This window comes from Stenella coeruleoalba, assembly GCF_951394435.1.
Source record: "Stenella coeruleoalba genome assembly, chromosome: 5".
Lineage (NCBI taxonomy): Eukaryota > Metazoa > Chordata > Mammalia > Artiodactyla > Delphinidae > Stenella > Stenella coeruleoalba.
In genome coordinates this window covers 61,657,539-61,670,531 of record NC_137150.1, presented here as the reverse complement: position 1 = coordinate 61,670,531, position 12,993 = coordinate 61,657,539, and the positions used below count along the sequence as shown (strand labels likewise).

General features: G+C 43.8%; 1 protein-coding gene across 6 annotated transcripts in view; it reads left to right on the top strand.

The window, feature by feature from the left end:
• Positions 1–12,993, top strand: part of ABCC5 (ATP binding cassette subfamily C member 5) — an 88,482-nt gene that overhangs the window by 27,163 nt on the left and 48,326 nt on the right. For 4 of the 6 annotated variants that reach the window (XM_079921301.1, XM_079921299.1, XM_079921298.1 and 1 more), the window contains exons 3-10: positions 554–711; positions 897–1,052; positions 1,728–1,875; positions 6,689–6,922; positions 7,073–7,246; positions 7,910–8,057; positions 10,631–10,779; positions 11,187–11,294. In XM_079921301.1, coding sequence (XP_079777427.1) covers positions 554–711; positions 897–1,052; positions 1,728–1,875; positions 6,689–6,922; positions 7,073–7,246; positions 7,910–8,057; positions 10,631–10,779; positions 11,187–11,294 — 1,275 coding nt within the window. The other 2 variants (XM_079921303.1, XM_079921302.1) reach the window with 2 other exon arrangements.

Sequence of the window (12,993 nt, the reverse complement as noted above, 5' to 3'; positions counted from 1 at the left end):
GAAGTTTTTGCCATAGAAAATGGGCAATAGAATTTGCAGTTAGTAGTGTAGTAATTGACTCTCAGTCTGTATTGGGAAATGAAAGATAAAACATTTTAGTGATAAAAATATAAATTTTAAGATATACAACCCAATGAGTGAATAATGATGTAAACTGTGGACTTTAGTTAGTGATAATATATCAGTATTGGGCTGTCAGTTGTGACAAATGTAGCACACTCATGCAAGATGTTAATTATGGAGGAAACAGGGGGAGGAGAGGGGGGAGGTGAGGAGGTATATGGGAACTCTCTGTACTTTCTGCTCAATTTTTTCTGAACGTACTCAAAAAATGAAGTCTGTTAGTTTAGAAATTTTAAGTATCTGGTTTAATGTTCCTTAGCAAGTTCATATCATACAAGTTAGTGTTTAACCTACTGACCCTTGGGATTTCTTGGGTAAGATGAATCTGGTTTGCAGTTTGAGCTGTTAATGTCAGGCAGATTTGGTGCTCTCTGTTTTTCTACTGTTCCTTAATTGTGCTTTTGCCTTCCCTCCCTATCTGTTGAAACAGCTGGATTGCCAAGATGCCTTGGAAGCAGCAGCCCGAGCTGAGGGCCTTTCCCTGGATGCCTCCATGCATTCTCAGCTCAGAATCCTGGATGAGGAACATCCCAAGGGAAAGTACCATCATAGCTTAAGTGCTCTGAAGCCCATCCGGACCACTTCCAAGTAAGAGGTTCTGCTGGTTAGTGGCTTGTCTGTGAAGCACCAAAAAAAATTCGGGCTAAGATTAGACTATTTGGGGAAAACCTGGGTTTAGCCAGGAGTTCTGTATACTAAACATTGTATTGTAAGTGTTGGCTAGCCTCTCCACGTGTGTTGACAGTTTTGTGCTTTGGGTTTTCTGTCCTCAGACACCAGCACCCAGTGGACAATGCTGGGCTCTTCTCCTGTATGACTTTTTCTTGGCTTTCTCCTCTGGCTCGCATAGCCCACAAGAAGGGGGAGCTCTTAATGGAGGACGTGTGGTCTTTGTCCAAGCACGAGTCTTCCGAGGTGAACTGTAGAAGGTAGGCGTCTCTGATCCACCCTCATCTCCCACGTACTGGTTGTGTAGGGCCTGAGCTAGGAGTGTGGGTCCGGCAGTGTCAGGTCCAGAGCTCTGTGTCCTTTTAGGATCTGAGCTATCCTATGGAGGGAGGGTAGCCTGGGGGTGACTTTCCCTTTGCTCTTCTGCTTAACTCCTATATCATCTTTAATCCTGTTTTAACCACGGGCTTTCTCTCTCTCTCTCAGCCCCGCTTCTCTTCCTGAGTCTGCAGGGAGATTATGTTGCTGCCTTGTGACAGAATACATTTTTGTGGTAGCCGATTGTCATGATTAAAATCTAGTTACGACTCTACATTTTACCACAGGATCCTTCAGAAAGGGTTGGGGACCCTTGAGGAAGGAAGTTCTTATCCACAGGCAGATTCTATTCAGGGATAATTTTTCTGGGTGGAAGGAGAGACTTTTCGTTCTCATCATTTTCTGAATCCCGAGAGGCTCCCTATACAGGGTAAATATGTAGTTACCCAGGAAAGGTCTTTCTTCCCCAGAAGGTGAAGACTGTACATAACTTGAAAGGAGAGACTGGTGTGAATGGTGGCAGGAGGGAGGTTGGGGGGGTGGGGGGTGGGGGTGGGGGTGGGGGTTTGCGTATTCCCTGGGGAGATGTGTGACGGAGGACATGTGCCCTTGTTAAGACTAGAGAGACTGTGGCAAGAAGAGCTGCATGAAGTTGGGCCAGACGATGCTTCCCTCCGGAGGGTTGTGTGGACCTTCTGCCGCACCAGGCTCATCCTCTCCATCGTGTGCCTGATGATCACGCAGCTGGCTGGCTTCAGTGGACCAGTAAGTCCTAACCATCCTTCCTAACAGTCTCCAGGGCCCCAGCCATGGCCAGCTGTAACCTTCTTGTTCTGTTGCAGGGGTTGCCCTCACCTTTGGGCTAGTTAGCAGCCTTAGAGATGCCTCCAGGTCTGTTGCAAGGGCGCAGTTGATGTTGGGGTGAATGGTGGTTTGTGAGAACTGGAAGGAGGAGGGGGCTGTGTTGCCAGAGGAGAAGCGGACCTGGCTTGCTTCCCTGGGGTGGGGGTGAAGCTGAATGACTCCAGCTCTGCCCAGGGCCGCGCTGCTTTGCGGCGTATCGACACGAAACGACAGTCCCGGTTCGGGAAAGGTGTCTCACAGTTCCGTGAGCAGCCGAGAGCAGTGTTGTGTGGCGTAGGCTGTTGCGTTGGTGCTGGTGACACACTGAAGGTCTGGGGGCAGAGTTGTCACATGTTTGACGGTTCTGTGGCACATGAGCCCTCAAGAAGCTGGAGGACTGTTGAGGTTCTTAGAGGCTAACCTGAAGTCCATTTCAAGTTCTGGTTTATAGTGTAAACCGTGTGGCAGGTGTTGGGGTTGCAGCCCTGGTTTTCCTAGTGTTGCTGAAGCAGAGTAGGGGAGAAGAGTGACGGTCACGCTGTTTTCTGGACACCTGTTTCTTACACCTGCTGTGCTGCCTTACACTTGAGACTTTGATTAAATCTATTCTCTACATATTTGCCTTGAGGCATCGGAGCCGTAGTACTCCTTATTCTGTGCGTTTTCCGTGTGTGGGTAAGCTGGAGGGTCATGGTTTTGGTAAGTATGGGCCTAAGGTGCATGGTGATTAGGTAAAACTAATTTGCAGTTTTTCTGTTATTTTTTTTGTTTGTTTGTTTGTTTGTTTTTGTTTTTAATGTCTGATGCCTTTTAAAAGTTTTGATCTCTTTTCTGGAGCAGAGAACACTACTTTTCTGGTATTGGGTTTCTTATTCATTGACCAACTAACATACTTTTGTATAAGTTTTAAGTAAGAGGGACCATGTAACTGAATATCATGTCACTGACCAAAATGGCAAACGTTTTCATAGGACCAGCTTCCCCCAAGAAGAGCTTCTGTCATTGTTTCACTACAGGGCTGGTGGCTGCTCTGATCTTTGGAAGAATTCTTGCAGCTGGGTAGCACGGTATACAGGCTTCCTTGATTCCATTCGGCCAACGCAAGAATTTAATTGGCTCCTCCCACCTCCCCCCCCCAAAAAAATTCCATAGATTGTTGGGACTTTAATTTTTTACTTGGGAAAAAAAGTTTCTTATGCTTGTTCAGCTTGGGGGGCCTTACAGTCACTCACTTGAGCATCTGCATATTCCTTTATCTCTCTTTTAAGGCACAGCGCACTGGAATACTAATCTCTAGTAAACTCTTCTAGATGCCAGGGAAAGCTGAGAGCCTTCCTTTAATAGGAAGACAGCAGCACGCTTTTCCTTTTCTCCACCCTCTTGAGGAAGAGCACCTTAAGGCCTGTGTTACTTTGGGAGATTTTCCCCTAGAACAATCAAGAAAGCAATGGTCCCATCCACAGTGTCTCTAATTAATAAAAAAAGATTTCAAATTGTAAGCAATGAAAACTTCTTTTTTGGAGCTCTAATTCTGACAAATTTCTTTTTAATTGGAAATTTGAAGGATCGGGTTTGAGATTAGTATTAGCAATGAGCATACCTTCCATCTGTGGATTTAAATCCTCTGGAAGAACATCCATTTTAGATTTTTGCACATTTTCTAATACGGCGAGGCTTTCAAACTGGCTTAGTCTGTTCTTACAGAAATCTACGTAAGATCTGACTCCCCAGATACCATATATTTTTTTTACTCTCCCCTCAGGTCTCACTGAACCTTGGTAGCCATATGCAGAGCAAATAAAACACAATCAAGTGACTGTGTTTTGTTTTTTAACTGCTGGCCAGCTGGGGCTGGACATTAATGATCAAGACGATCTAAGGTTTCAGTGATGCCAGTGGACCACTGCTCTGCACACGGTGTCCAAGGGTCACCATAGTGTTAATGGAGAGCCAGAATCCCTAAGGGTATGGTCCTGACCTACGATGAGTGACCAAATTGCTAAACTTGCAGAGGTGATTTGTGGCCTTCTTGGATTAAAACAGTTTTAAAAGACCAGGCCTGACCTATGATTTGTGTGTAAAGAATTAGCATCCGCCCTGTAGATCTGCAAGAGACGGCTCCCTCCTGCAGTGCTATCTCTTGGTGAATGCTAACTCTGCTCACGGGCCTTTTGGGGAAAGGACAGTGAAAAGCCTCTAGAGAGGTAAGTTTCCCACCCTTCCAACCTCTCTCCAGCTGCAGCTTGCTTGATGCTGTCAGGATCTGGATTTGGGGGGAGTGTCTCTGTAGTGGAACCAGTGACAGAAGCTGTTCTTTAGAATTTTCAGGATGGCTGTATTCTGCGGTCAGAATGAGAGAGTCAAGCTGGGCAGAATCTCTCGCCAAGAGTTCAGGTAAGGTAATGTTTATTCACTGGGAATGCTTTCCACAGCCAGACAACTATGCTGACAGTCTCAAGTTTTCTCCCAGTTTGTTTAAATTTAAATGATTAATTTGTAACCTTTTAAAACGAAATTTTGGTTAGATTTTTCATGAAAACCTTTTTTTTTCTTTGTTCCATACAAAATGGTTTGAAATGTAATTGTTTTTTAAAAAACCCCTATGTGTTGGAAATTCTTTAATCTGCTGTTTCCTCTTTTCCCTCCCCTTTGAAAGTTTTGCATAGTGTAAGCATTCATTTTGTCTTTCACCTTCCCTCTGCTCCTCCTCTCTGGGAGGTACTAATGCTATTACCTGGTGCTGAAAAATGGCACAATAAAGGTATGGGAAGGAAGGAACCCCAAACTACAACCTGCTGTCCTTTCACGCCTTCCTTTGGAGACTGCTCCGTCAGTGCCGAGGTGTGTGAGAAAATGCTTTACTGCACCGCCATCTTACTGAGTTGCTTCACGTGAGGAAAATGGGGTTTTGACCCTGCCACTCAGTGACTCAGTTCCACATTTTGGATTGCATACTGGAAAAGAAGCCAATCTTCTTGCTAGTAAACCAACAACCCAGCTGTATGCAGTGGTGACCCAAGCAATGGATATAAAACCTAAAAATCTGAGGGAGGGGAGAGGTGGGATACAATAGTTCTTGGAATCTGAAATCTCCTATTTATTTGATCAGGTTATTTACTGAGACTTGACATAAATCTGATTGGTGGGAATCTCTTAGGATCTAGTCGACATCTGATATTAATTTCCTCTCAGGAAAAGCAAGAAATACCGATTTACCCAGAGAGAGTCTGGGTTCTGGAATTCAGCATTAGCTGCTTCAGGACAATTGCTTCTGGCCTCCATTTTTATCTGTCATTCAAGCGCTGGTCTCCAGCTATAGTACCCTTTGCTATAAGGATCGGTGTAGATGGGTGAATGGGTTTCTCCTTAATTTTATTTTCTTCCTTCGGGGAGGGGGATTGATTTGGCTTTCTTTTGTTGTGGTTTGTTTTGTTTCATTTTTGGCAAGATCAACTTTAGCTGCAAGGACTCGAAAAGACTCTGAAGGATGCCACCCATTTTTCCTTGAGGCCTAGATTTTTGTATTCCCTCCTGAGCAGAGGTCACTCCTCACAGCCTAGTGAACCAATAGGACCAGTGATTTTAAGCAGAGCCAACTCTTTGGGGAGTTTTCAGTTTTGTTTTTTTAATTCTCTTTCCTTAGCAGCAAGGTCTTTATTCCTGGAGAATCTCCTCTATTGCAGGCTAACTGCAACTTCAGGAGCCCTAACCGATTAAGTGCTGTCAGCTTGATGCGCTACTCCGGACTCTGGAAACAGATATTGGTTCTATGCTGTAATTTCCACTGTGTGTAGTTAAAACAACAGTCGAGGCCAGACCTGTTGGCTGGCTAGCCCTGTATAACTCGACTCTGTATGTTCCCATGTATGTTACCGCAATGCTCCTCCTGTTGTACAGTGTCTGTGAGATGCTCTTTGAAGATGGTACTTTTTATTTTTTTCATTTTCAATAAAAGTACATTACCTCCCACTTCCTGGTATTTAATCCTGTTGCTGAATGTGCCTCGTGTGAGTGTGTGCTCCGGCGTTGCAGGACCTCAGAGCTGGAGGTGGCACTCGGTGGTTCTTGGGGGCTGCTGCCTTCCCTCCCTGCAGGTGGTGTTAGACATGTGCTACCTGAGGTAACATGTTTTTGTTTTTGGGAGGGAGCGGGGAGTGTGGGAGGGCCCTGGGGAGGGTCTCTGGATTTTGAATAGTCAGCTTTGTTTGCTCTCTTCTGTACTATTAAACTGCCGATGTTTATTTTCAGGAATGTTTTGCAAATGCACTTCTCACTCTTCCCCAGTCCAACTGTAGGTACACTGTTCCTTTTTATCAAATAAGCACGTTTGAAACGATCCAAAAAAAAAAAAAAAGGGTCTTAATTTCATGTAAAGAAATGTATCATTGTGTGGAGATACTGGAAATAAGGTCAAATATATACTTTTTAATGACCGTGTGTTGAGAATGAATTTCAGCTCATGGACAGGTTTATGTTACATTAGAAAGAGTATGGGTTTTGGTGGTGTCCTGAAAGAAGAAAGTTTCAAATTAGACCTACCTCCTGCAAATTGCTCTGCGTAAATAGCTGCAGGTGGGCCGTCAGCAATAGTTGGTCCTCCGAGAAGGTCTTTCTCTGCTTAGGCACTTATCACTGTACAGTGGAGCTGCCTCCTCTTTCTAACTTAACATAAAACTGTGGTGTGGCGTGTGAGTGCCGTGGAGAAGCTGACGGTGGTGTGTGTTTCTCCCTGTAGGCCTTCGTGGTGAAACACCTCCTGGAGTACACCCAGGACACAGAGTCTAACCTCCAGTACAGCTTGCTGTTAGTCCTGGGCCTCCTCCTGACAGAAATCGTGCGTTCTTGGTCGCTTGCGCTGACGTGGGCATTGAATTACCGAACTGGGGTCCGCTTGCGGGGGGCCATCCTGACCATGGCGTTTAAGAAGATCCTTAAGCTGAAGAACATTAAGGAGAAGTCCGTGGGTGAGGTGAGCGAGGGGTGTTGGCTTCAGGGCAGAGAGAAAGCTCCTAACCTGAGCTTCTTCCTTCCCTTGGGTCCCCGTTCTGTCCTTCCTCTTCCTCCTGAGGCAGTGCCTGCGTCCTCGCAGTGTCCACTCACTGCTCTTTGTGTCTCGTAGCTCATCAACCTGTGCTCCAACGACGGACAGAGGATGTTCGAGGCAGCTGCCGTTGGCAGCCTGTTGGCTGGAGGACCTGTTATTGCCATCTTGGGCATGATTTATAATGTCATTATTCTGGGACCAACAGGCTTCCTGGGATCGGCTGTTTTTATCCTCTTTTATCCTGCAATGGTGAGTAAGCTTCCTTACCGTATTTTGGCAGCTTCTCTTTAGATGAGTTACTTCCACTGGGCTATATATAGTAGGCACCACCGAGGTATCACATCCTTGATTGGAAATTTCCTTTAAGCAGGTACCTGGTTTGGAAATGTCTGGAAAGAGCTAGACAGGGTTCAATCCATACAGGCAGCATTTTGACTTCAGAGGACGTCTGGAAAGAGCTAGACAGGGTTCAATCCATACAGGCAGCATTTTGACTTCAGAGGACGTCACATGAATAAAGGCAGTAGCTCCTAAATGAGATTTAAAAAGAGGGAGTGTGAGTGAAGGATGTCATCAGGTGAACCCTGCTTTCCCCAGGTAACGCAGGAGAGCTTGAGTCACGCCACCTCAAGGTGATGCTAACTAATATGGCTCTCCCGCTTCCCTTTGGTAGCGTAGATATCTGTGATTACTCTGAGGACAAATATTTACTTGTCTTAACTTTCTTCCAAAGGATAAGAGTCAAATACTCTTTGATTATCATTTAATAGACCACTTTTATTAAAAAGCAGTATAACCACGGGATGCTCACTTTATTTATAATAACCTTAAGCGGATTTATCTCCCAGAGAGACTAGACAGTTCTAACTCTGAATAAGCTGTGATTTGGCATGACATCGCTTTTCCTTTCAGATGTTTGTATCACGGATCACTGCATATTTCAGGAGAAAATGTGTGACCATCACAGACGACCGTGTCCAGAAGATGAATGAAGTCCTTACCTACATTAAATTTATTAAAATGTATGCCTGGGTCAAAGCATTCTCTCAGAGTGTACAAAGTGAGTTTAAAGACTTCATATGTGTAACTGGTAGAAGGATGTTGGCTTCTGTGCTTCCTGAGCACATTAGCTCCTGGGAATCCTAATGTCATAGGATCATAATACCTTATGTTCTTAATACTCGCCTATGAGCTTTACGTTGATAGGGATCTTAGAGACTGGCACCCATAACCTCAATTCACAAATGAGGAAATTGAGACCTGAGAAAACTGTGATTTTTCCCAAGATAACTCAGCTGGTTATGAGTAATTCATTCAGTTTCAAAGCCCCCTAGCTATACTCTCATCCAGCCCGTAATTTTCTGGTCTGGCCATGAGGACATCACAGAAAACAGTATCAAGTGGCGGCACTTCTGCCCCCACCACTCTGTGTGTGCATGCGCACTACGGGTAGGTGGGTGTGAGACCCTGGGGGTAGTGCTGGGAGAAGGGCTAGGCTGGAGGTCAGGACAGCTGGACTCTGGGCCTCGCTCTGCCACTCACTCACAGGGGTTTTTTAATTTGGTTTCTTCTCAAATAATTGATTTGTGTTGAGTCACAAGGTTCTCAGTGCCTGCCCCGATCCTGGTCCGTAAATTCATTGCAGACATAAACATGTCGTATGTAAATGCCACAAAGTTTGGAGGAATAATTAGCACATTAGCTGGGCATTCCAAAAGATCTCAACAAAAGTTGAAATCTTGGGCCCTAAAAAAGGTGAAGTTAAGAAAAATGTATTTAAAGGCACTTTAGGGGACTTCCCTGGTGGCACAGTGGTTAAGAATCCTCCTGCCAATGCACGGGACACGGGTTCAAGCTCTGGTCCGGGAAGATCCCACATGCCATGGAGCAACTAAGCCCATGCACCACAACTACTGAGCCTGCACTAGAACCCACAAGTCACAACTACTGAGCCTGTGTGCCACAACTACTGAAGCCCACACGGCTAGAACCCGTGCTCTGCAACAAGAGAAGCCACCGCAGTGAGAAGCCCGCGCACCACAACAAAGAGCAGCCCCCGCTCGCTGCAACTAGAGAAAGCCCTAGCGCAGCAACGAAGACCCAACACAGCCATAAATAAATAAATAAAATAAATAAATATTTAAAGGCGCTTTAGAGTTCAAATGAGAAGACATAGTTACATTTAAATTTAATTTAAATATAAAAGATATGGCTGTTCATTGACCATAATCTCACAGTGAGCTAACCTGAATATGATCCAGTTAAAAAGTTGGTGCAGGGGACTTCCCTGCGGTCTAGTGGTTAAGACTTCGCGCTTCCACCGCAGGGGGCGTGGGTTCCATTCCTGGTCAGGGAACTAAGATCCCACATGCTGCGTGGCGTGGCCAAAAAATAAAAAAAAGAAGTTTAAGAGTTGGTGCAATTTTGGGTTGAATAGAAATACAGTGTTCAGATCAAGGAAGCTGTTTTATTTTCACTGCTTGGTTTGTTGACTAAACCTTCAGGAACGTTGTGTCCACTTCATACACTTTAATTATGAGTGGTCAGAAGCATCCAGCAGTGGATTAGGCTCCTTCTTTAAGTAGTGAGTTTGTTGCCAATAGAATGGAACAATTGGGTGCTAACAGGACATCTGCTAAGCCTGTTGGCAGGGTCACCAATGATAGTCCCTTCCGGCTCTCAGATTCTAATTTTCTCAGTTTTATAATCTTCTTTCTGTGACTCCACTCATCCTTCAGCCCCTGACTTTGGTATCTTTACCTGTGTCTTTTAGCTTGAAAAGAGCATCCTTGCTCATTATAGACTTGGGCAAGTTATGTGATACATGTTAAAGCAATGAGTCGAATTTTTTAAAACTATGACTTGAGAGCTGGCTCTCAATATATTTCCCAGTGTTTGGGAGAGTGGTAATACCTTTAAAGGTCAGTTCATAGTCTCCCAGAAAAATTGCTTTTATGTTTGAAAATTTTTTGAAAATACCTCACCGCTTTATTGTCATACTTCTTACTCCCTGGTCTTTTGTACTCCATGGTTGCTCTGATAATAAGGTTGTCAGTTTTATAAATATTTAAGAAAAATCATTCTGCTTACAAAAATTGTATTTCACTCATCTTCTTCCAATCACCCTTACTGCTTTTTGTGTGAAAGCCTCTATTCTAGCACCAACATACCTACAGTAGACACCCTAGTAAATCTTAGTTCCTTTTTAATTCTCCATTATCGTTGTATAGTCTTTCTTATAAGTACTTAACCTAGAAATAAACAACCAGGGAAGCAAACAAAACTGCCACTAGCAGATATGATTCATGTGTTCATTCCTTCTAAACAAAAGAAATTTGCAAAAAGAATGAGACTAAGACAGAAGATGATCATTGTACTGAGAAGTAGTGACTGTTTTCTGTTAGATTCATTCCTGTGACTTGATGCATTTCAAACCTCAAGCTTGTGTGCCAGCTTTTGTGATTGTAATTGATGGCCATATTGACCTAGTTTTTTGCATCGTAAATGTTACAGGGTCCTTTTAAAACCTATGGTGGCTGAAGACCTACCAAGTCTTGTTTGGTGACAGAGGAGCAATATCCCATGGTTTCTTTCGACTTGCTTTTTAGAAACTGGCTTGCTTTTTATTCTTAGAAATCCGAGAGGAGGAACGTCGGATGTTGGAAAAAGCCGGGTACTTTCAGAGCATCACCGTCGGTGTGGCTCCCATTGTGATGGTGATCGCCAGTGTTGTGACCTTCTCTGTTCACATGACCCTTGGCTTTGATCTGACAGCAGCACAGGTCAGTGAGCCCTCAGGGCTTGGGGACGTTTTAGAAATACCACATATAGAGATGCTCTGGTCCTCTGGTTACTAGATTTGGATTTCTTTCATTCATGCGGTTAATCTGAGAAGTGGAAGAGTGAGGATTTAGCCCCAGTGCACAAATAAGTGTACGGGTTGTTTTACAACTTTGGGTTTAATTCTGAAAATACAGGTCATTGTTTGATTTAGATTCACTGAGAATTTTAATTAGAGGTCTCAAAAACTCTACCTTAAAAAATATATATCTGAAATATATCTGACTGTTACCAACATTTGACAGTCAAGTTACAGCCCTCCTTAAACCTGAAAGGAAATTGATGACGTCGTGTTACTTTAGTCGCATGGCCTCATCAGGCTCAGTTTCTTCTCTTTTCCTATTTTCAGGCTTTCACAGTGGTGACTGTCTTCAATTCCATGACTTTTGCTTTGAAAGTTACACCGTTCTCAGTAAAGTCCCTCTCAGAAGCATCCGTTGCTGTCGACAGATTTAAGGTAAGTGGCTCCCTTCCCTCCTCCGTGTCAGGAGCTGTGGCAAAACTAACTGCTGCCTTTATTCCAATGGGCCACATGGGCTGGCTGCACTTGGCTTTTTTCACCTTTAGCCTTTCGGCAAGTTGGTAAGAAAGGGGGCAGTGGAAGAGGCTCAGGGGACCTTTTCAAAGAAATATGAATTTTTACCTTTTGTAGACAGCCTAGTTCTGGGCTTCCAAAATTTCAGTGTTCCCCTTCAGAGCTAGTCCCTTCTGCCTGGACCTAACATGGATATATGTTATAATTTACTGGGTCTTTAAGTGATTCAAACCTAGGCAATTAGAATTATCAGGAGGCTGTCAGCTTTTTCTCACCTTGATCTGCATCTACCTCTACCAAAATACTGTCGGGAATAAGCTCTTTTTGATTCTTTGCCCTGCCCTGTGGTTGCCACTCATGATACAGGTAATGCAGTGACATGGGAATAGTCATAAGACTAGATCATACTGAGAACTGCAGTTAAGTACGTATCAGGGTTTTTTTTTTTCCTTGCAGGTGGTTAGTTGATTGTGCCTTGACTGTGTTTTTTGTGCCTTCAGAATAATACAAATACATGATACAAGAGGTAGATATATTTGGGAGGGTGGAGGGAGATAGATATTTGAAAGTGGTTAATACTTAAAAAAAAAAAATGTCCAGCACCTGTGTGGCTGGACTCTCTTGACAAAGCCACTGCAGAGAGTAGCTCCTGCTAATTCTTCTTGGCTGCTGAGAGCAATACAAAAGCAAGGTCTTGAAGGCTTGAAGCTCAGGTGTTTGAGGGATTAATATCATCACCTTAGGTGTTCAGCAGAAAACAAATTGGGTTTTCCTCTTAAGAAGCATGGAGAATAGCTTCCCAAGATTTATTTATATTTTACTTGTTTATGGTTAACCAGGTGAATTTTGTTTGGTCAAGAAAGCTAGTCCTCAAGAATGTGCCCCCCGACCCTAGCCCCAAGCCCTCCCTCGCCCCAGCCTGGCTACTAGAAGGCCAAGATCCAGAGCCACGTGAAAAGAAATGGTCTAATTGTAATCAGAGCCTTATTTTGCAGAACGCACAATATCTAGTTTTGAAGAACGCAGATTTTTTTTTTGTAAATTTAAAAAATCTTATTGGCTCTATTCAGTGATTCATGAATTGGGCAACATCCAATCTAGCAACCAGAAGGAGCTCCGAGAAGCTGTACAAGATGAAAGACTTTTATAGGTAGAAGGGAGCAGGAACAAGGAAGTTCTTCTAGGCAGAAAATCGCATTGGTTATTACAAGGTTACTTTCCTTTAGGGGATGGCAGGGGTCTATCAGGCAGGTTACCTAACTAGTGCTGATCAGGTGATTCCTGATTGACTTGTTTAATATTCCATTTCTGGGAGAGCTGAAACTATAGTTAAGTCTCAGTTTGGTGACATGGGGCTTAGCATAAGTGACTCCATTTGGGGCCTGTTGTCTTGTTTATAACAGCCCACAGGAAGCAGACCAGAGCTCATCCTAAATGGATCAATTTCCTCCTAAAAGAAAAACGCAACATTTTATATAAGATTTAACCAAGACCTAGAGTCTCATAATATAATATTCAAAATGCCCAGGATACAATCCAACATTACTCTGCATACAAAGAAAGTCTAGATACTGAGATGACCCAAATGTTGGAATTATCAGAAAAAGACCTTAGAAATGAA